The following is a 7,310-nucleotide window of genomic DNA, read 5'->3' as shown; positions in this document are numbered from 1 at the left end:
TGTGCCTCGCAAACGGGTGGCTTCACGCCGTGGGCCCGACGTGCTCGACCGTGACTCGAGTTTTGTTTCGACGCCATCTCGGACAGCTCGAGGAAGGCACTATCTCATAACAGTATAACACACACATTATTACATAAGTTATTATGTTATTATATGTTCCCGTTGCAACACACTGGCACACACCTAATATAAATATAAGTGAAATAATTTACTAGCTTTTCAACATATCAGCCCCATATGTATGGATCGAAGTGAATTAGACTATAACCAAACAACATCACATGCTAAAACGAAAGCCCTCATTCTATATTTTCCAATTAATTAGGGAATGGTCGTACTTACTCTTATATGGCAACATATCTAGTGTAAAAATGACTAGAGTGCTACCATGCTAATATAATAATCTTGTCCATAGAATCCACTATCTACGGTTGAGTGTAATTGTTGGGTATGGTAATTAGGGGTATCCATATTACACCCCTAATACGTGCTTAAAACACCATCAAGGTACGTCCCCTGAGGATGAGGGATCATAAGCCGTGCTTTGCCCGAGGCCCCACTCTGGGGTCTCCACAAACTCCGCCTCACTTGAGCCTGTCCTCGGACGAGGTGTGTTCTCAGGAGAATCCTCGTCCCGACCTTGGTCCCCACACCCCAGAACTGCAGTCCCCGCTTCGCTCGAGCCCGCCTTGGATAAGGGAGACAAACCCAGGGCAAGAGTCAGCCGAAGTCCGGCGGGGACATCAACATTCAATGTGCATACCTAACCCACGCAGGGATGCAGGTGTAAAGGAGTAACAAGATTGCAATCTTGTCAAAGATTCACCAACTATGATTACGCATGCGATCATTGTTCCTGCACGCCATCTGCCAACTCCTGACGGTACGTGCAATACGACAAGGGTACAGACTAGCCCTCGGGCGCAAACTCTGTCTAGCCCGAAGTAGAACTCGGCCTCGGGATAAAACTCCACCTCACCCGAGCCCTGTCTCGGCTACCTGCTCCCCGTGAATCCCATAGAAGGCCACTCCTTCAACTGTGGTGCACGTCTTAGAATCCCTGAACGGGCTTGGTCGCGCCCTCAGGCGGACTTGCGCCTCGCCCGAGCCCGGCTCTAACCCCGATATTCGCAACAGAAATGCACCCAATGTGTCATCAGGCACTGAAGAGCCGACGCACTACTTAAGGGGCTTTTTCTCATACTTGGTACTATGTCAACCACTACGGTATGGGCAACCCCCTTGCTTGGGGGGCTCGGGTGCGTGTGTGATATCCTGGCCCCTAGGATGGTGATATCCTGCCCCAAGGCTTAATAGAATTAATAGAGTATCCATACCAATAAGGTGCATCTTCTTTTTTAGAAGCCTATCTTGAAAGAACCTCCATGTTAAGTGTGCTTCGTTTGGAGCAATTTGGGATGGGTGACCGTCCGGGAAGTTTTCTCGGGTGCGCATGAGTGAGGACAAAGTGCGCACAAAAAGACTTGTGTTGGTCTGTGGAGATAATATATGATCCTAGATAGCTGTCAGGAGTAAGTACTGCTGGTCCAGGGATTGGACAGGGTGTTACAAGTGGTATCAGAGCCGACCCTCGCGGTTTCACGGGCGTGTGTGGGTTAGGGGTTCGGGTATATGGCACATGGCGCATGTGGGCCAGGAGTGGTCACATGGCATGACATATGACGACACTAGACACACAGACGTGGCTAAGAGGGGAGGTTCCTAAATTGGGTTGACCGACGAGGACGTCAGTCTTCTAAGGGGGTGGATTGTGATATCCTAGCCCCTGGGATGTTGATATCCTGGTCCAAGGCTTAATAGAATTAATAGAGTATCCATACCAACAAGGTGCATCTTGTTTTTCGAAAGCCTATCTCGAAAGAACCTTCAAGTTTTCTCGGGTGCGCAAAAGTGAGGACAAAGTGCGCACAAAAAGACTCATGTTGGTATGTGGGGATAATATATGATCCTAGAGAGCTGCCAGAAGTAAGTACCGCTGGTCCAGAGATTGGACGGGGTGTTACAGTGTGACTGAGCCCTCGGCCCTAGCCTCGGCTCTTAGCAGAAATCAAGCGGGCACAAGTCAACAACAAGTACAAGACCATACCGCAAGCCATACCAACTACAGGGGTACGGTGACCCCTCCTCATAGTGCGCGGCCAACTCCAGTCCTCTAGACATCTCCCCTTGAGGCTATAAATAGGATAGCCTACGACTTTATGAGGGCAACGAACACTTCACGGTTTCTCCTCCACCACGATATAGGCACTTGCCTCGATCAAACCCAGGGACTTAGGATCATTTCCTCTCTCTCTCAGCTTGTATTCCCTACTGCAAGCACTTAGGTGCAAGTAATATAAGTCTCATCTCCCCTCTACTGGAAGTAGGGCCTCTTCTTGCCCGAACTAGGATAAAAGACTTGTGTCAACTTGGATCACCATCTGGGTTAGGGGCACATAACATTATTTTACTGGTAGGTTAGACCCTCGGGTCCGGACACCGACAGTAATAATATCATCTTCTCTCAAACTATTTTGTAAAGAACCCCTATGTTTCACAAAATAGGGTGTGTCCAGTGGCGGATTTAGACCCTGGGCTGCTCGGGCCGTACCCCGTCACGACCTCGTCTCTATAGTACGCTAGCATGCTGCAATAGCGCGCTGCGCATGCTAGTCAACAACAGCTCATGCCAGCAACCTAGCATGCATCAGCTAGGATCCTAAAAGCAGTGCACTACAACTAGCAAGCCAGAACCGTTGTTCAGCATCTAGCCTGCACAGTGCACTACCTAGCAGTCGCAGACAAGAGCTATTGGACAATGAACCACCAGGCAGGCACAAGAGTAGCGCACAGGATACCGACACATTTGTAGGTCTGCAATAGGCCAGAAACTCCACGTTAGTTGTTTTTGGATGAATTTTGTTCATCAATTATTTACTAGGTTAGTTATAAAATTAATTTTTATGTTTATAGAGATAGAATGGATAAGGTTTTCATAAAAAATAAGATGGTTTTAACATAATACTTAGAATAAAAACTTTTAAACTTTTCTAAGTAGCCCCTCCTTTAGACTATTTCTGGATCCGCCACTGAGCATGTCATCTACGAGATGTTTGGTTTGGGGAATAAACTAGTTCATCATCTTCTCACTCCTCACTTTTTTGTTTGGTTTATGGAATGGAATGAGTTGATCTATCACCACCTCTTTCCTCATATTTAGTTAGTTAGTACTAACATGGGGAATGTGGTCGTTCCACCAAATTGAAGGAATAGGCTCATGATACACTACCTCATCATGGATTGAGTGATTCTTTAAACCGAATCTCTACTATACTTAAAGCACCAGTTTCAACGGTCGTTCTGCGTTATCTTTTTACAAAAAGTCCCTACATTTCTACCAAATCAACTCAGCGTAAAATATTAAAAAACGGTATAGGAGGTGAGGTTTGAACCCACACCCCGTTGGAACAAGGGTAGAAGGCAGTGGATGAAGCTGTCTAACTAGTAGAACATCATGCTCAAGTATTTATAATATTAAATACAAATTGTACATAATAAAAAAAATCGTGCCGGGCCGGGCCAGCACAATGGACCGAGGCTACGGCCTAAGCAACGCACGACGCTCGTGCCGGGTTGGCCTAGGCACTATTAAATGGGTCGTGCCTCGGGCCGGCTCGCCAGACATGGCCCATTTGGCCATCTATACTTCCGCACGATAATGATGGTCCTCACCTAAGTTGCCACCACCTTATTCGCCATTCTACTTCTTTTCTCTCTCCCCTCATGCCTCCACCTCCGCGCCATCTTATTCTCGCCATAGGGCGTAAGAGCAGGCGCCTCCTCCCCATATTTGTCCGACACCAGCCCCACACTGACTCGCGCAGTGGCTATTGCACATCTACGAGGACGTTTCACATCATGCGCGCACCATCGTTTTTGCCTTTGTCGGACGTCCCGTTCGTCCTTCCTGCCTTCGCCCTGTTCTTCCACCTCAACCTGTTGCCCCCGCCCACGGTCGCAGCCGTGAGCCGACTGACGCTCGTCGACGCGGGTACGGGGCGAGTCGGTCACCTGGCCTTTCTCCGTGCGTGACGCCGAGGAGGACATGGTGGCGTCTGCCACACTTAGGTTATTTTAGCGATGAGGAGTCCAGGTCTGAGATATTGGATAACTAAGGCCCGTAGTGTGGCAGCAGTCGGCATATGCTATGGAGTTGGTGGTGGTGTTGTGTCGCTTCGGTGGGTCTAGGGCTCGGAAGACACTCGCATTTTGTCGCCCTTCTCGGACTGACGTCTGCTGCGTGTGCCTCTTGGTTTGGAGCTAGTCCGGCTGGGCTTCTTTCTTCGATTGTGTGCTCTCTCCCTATATATCTAGTGGTATACTATCTATGTCGCATCCAGATGTCTAGGTCTTCGTCGTGTCTTTCTCTAGCAACGAACAGGTATGCCCGCCTGTTTCCTTCCCGTCCAACTCTACGAAACCTTGGAAGTGGGGGAGGCTGCCTATGGTACCCATACGTTCATAAAAAATATTATGCAAAGAATATATACAACCAATAAAAAATCATGAGATATTTTTGGTGGATAATTTACGTGGGTATTGTTGTGAGCCGTCGCAACGCACGGGTAACCGACTAGTACCCCTAATGTTAGACTGCAATCAGCCATAGATGGTATGAACATGATTTGGTGTTAACACGTTAGTACTCTAATCGTTTTTAGATTATATATGCTGCCTTCTTTTGTTGGTCATATATAACGGATAGCAGTTTTTATTTCGTCGCCTGAATCCCGGATGAAAGGAAGTAATCAAACTAATAATAATACAAGCCCAAACCTTGCCTGCCACGCACGCACACAGGATCCACATGCGGTGAATAGCAGCCACGTATGCCGCCGTATAATATTCTTTAGACGACACTGGACGCCAATACGCCATCGTATAATCCGCGCACGAAGCATATTATCTCTTATCTCTCCATTCCACTCAGCCGCCCACCCGAACCAACACCAGAATCGCGCACGAAACCAGTCCACATCTCAGCCGAGACGACCTAACCAGCGCCGGCCGGCAGGCAAGGTCCTGGCCTGCCAATGCCATCGACAGGCACAATGAAGCGTGTGCGGTTTGGGCTCTTGTGGATGCATGCTAGAGCTACTACACCACCTGGCAAGCTAGCTAGCCAGCCTTTGGGATTTGTATGGCTATCTGGCATTGCCCGCCCCTTGCACATGTTCCAACAGCCTTCGTCCATCTTCTCCATTTGGCGGCCCCTTCCGTCTCCTCCCTAGCTTGCACTATATAACAACAAGCTACCATGCAACATCTCTTCTCTCACATCACATCTGAAACAGAAACAGCTAGAAGACATATTCAACAGATTCAGAGAAAGCACATATATATAGATATATATAGAGAGAGAGAGGCAAAAAAAGAGCGAGAGAGAGCTGCCGATTAATTACCAACCCGGCCAGCTTCCATGGAGAGAGTTGCATCAAGCTACTGCGTCAGCCTCCTAGCACAAAGGTCAGTAGCCACCATGAAGCTTTAATTTAATTTTTTTGTTTGTTTCCTACACACATGATGCTCCCTGCAGCAGGAGGGCCTACACTGTGGCCGCGGCCATGGCTAAGAAGGGAGCCGCCGCACGGAGGGTCGACGAGAAGAAGGCGGCGGCCGCGCTGACCAAGCGCGTGATGGGCAAGAAGGAAGTGAACACGGCTGCCGCTGCGGCAGCTGAGGAGAAGGCGTGGGTGCCGGACCCTGTCACCGGCTACTATCGCCCAGCAGGTAGCGCCAAGGAGGTTGACGCGGCGGAGCTACGCGCCAAGCTGCTGACGGAGGCTGCGGCCAACTGATTAATCAAGCAGTCACTTTGTCGAGCTACAGCATGAGTTGGCTCACTTGGCTGTCCACCTAGCTTCTCCTGCTTTAATATTCGCGCTCGTTGATCCCCGAGCTCGTTGGCCTAGAGCCTTTTATACACTGAATGATACATATATAATATATAACAGGAACATATCCAATACACATGAGTTTTTGATACACATATGGTGCATATAAATTAACAAAGTCCACACAAAATTCATACTTATTCTTTCTATCTTACTCTAATTATATACAAAAGTTTAAATTTAAATTCATTATACTTTAGTTGTAGCTGTAATAAAAAAGATAAAATTTCTGACAAGTTTAAATTAGAAATCGGCTAAAATGTTCTCTTTTTTATTATAACTTGTCAGCGTTTCGACCCCGGGGGTCCCTAGACCGACGAGTAAAATGTCGCCGCGTGTCCCAGCCCAGATGGGTCGGCGCGAGACGGAGCACAGAGGGGGGAAAACGGCAAAGGGAAAACCCGCGACCTCCGTGTTGTCCTGCGCCCAGGTCGGGTGCGCTTGCAGTAGGGGGTTACAAGCGTCCGCGAGGGAGAGTGAGAGAGAGACTGTCCGCCAGCCCGTCCTCCCGCGCGGCCAACCTTCTCGTACGAGAGCCCTGGACCTTCCTTTTTATAGGCGTAAAGAGAGAGCTCAGGTGTACAATGGGGGGTGTAGCAATGTGCTAACGTGTCTAGCAGAGAGGAGCTAAGCCCTAAGTACATGCCGTCGTGGCTGTCGGAGAGGTTTTGGCACCCTGTTCATGTGATGTCGTGGCTGTTGGAGGAGTGCTTGAGCCCTGTGGAAGTACAGCTGTCGGGGCTGTCGGATCCTTGCTGACGTCTCCTTGCTTCCGTAAGGGGCTGAGAGCCGCCGTCGTCATGGAGCACGCGGGGTGCCATCATTACTTGTTTACCGGGGCGAGCCAGATGGGACGCTGGTCTTGTTCCCCGTAGCCTGAGCTAGCTAGTGGTAGGGTAATGATGCCCCCCCTGTGACGTGGCAGGTCCGAGCCCGAGGTCGGGCAAGGCGGAGGCTCCTCCGAGGTCGAGGTCGAGTCCGAGCCCCGGGGTCGGGCGAGGCGGAGACCGCCGTCTGAGGTCGAGGTAGAGCCCAAGCCCTGGGGTCGGGTGAGGCGGAGACCGTCGTCCGAGGTCGAGGTAGAGTCCGAGCCTTGGGTCGGGCGAGGCGGAGTCCGTCTTCCGAGGTCGAGGTTGAGTCCGAGCCCTGAGGTCGGGCGAGGCGGAGCTTCCTATGGCGCCCGAGGCTGGACTTAGCTGTTGTCAGCCTCACTCTGTCGAGTGGAACAGCAGTCGGAGCAGGGCAGGCGACGCTTTTTTCCTGTCAGGTCGGTCAGTGGAGCAGCGAAGTGACTGCGGTCACTTCGGTCCTGTCGACTGAGGAGCGCGCGTCAGGATAAGGTGTCAGTAGATCCTT

General features: G+C 50.2%; 1 protein-coding gene across 2 annotated transcripts; it reads left to right on the top strand.

The window, feature by feature from the left end:
• The first annotated feature begins 4,800 nt into the window (after positions 1–4,800).
• On the top strand, positions 4,801–6,047 carry LOC100280899 (uncharacterized). Of its 2 annotated transcripts, none has more exons than XM_035965842.1 (2): positions 4,801–5,526; positions 5,600–6,047. In XM_035965842.1, exons 1-2 carry the CDS (start codon positions 5,480–5,482, stop codon positions 5,856–5,858), a joined length of 306 nt encoding a protein of 101 aa, XP_035821735.1. In that variant the 5' UTR covers positions 4,801–5,479; the 3' UTR covers positions 5,859–6,047. The 2 variants fall into 2 exon arrangements, with proteins under 2 accessions (XP_035821735.1, NP_001358360.1); NM_001371431.1 differs by having other exon boundaries at positions 5,332–5,526; positions 5,597–6,026.
• The last annotated feature ends 1,263 nt before the right edge of the window (positions 6,048–7,310 follow it).

The sequence above is a fragment of the Zea mays genome, chromosome 3 (genome assembly GCF_902167145.1).
Source record: "Zea mays cultivar B73 chromosome 3, Zm-B73-REFERENCE-NAM-5.0, whole genome shotgun sequence".
NCBI lineage: Eukaryota > Viridiplantae > Streptophyta > Magnoliopsida > Poales > Poaceae > Zea > Zea mays.
This window is presented reverse-complemented; position numbering and strand designations above follow the sequence as displayed.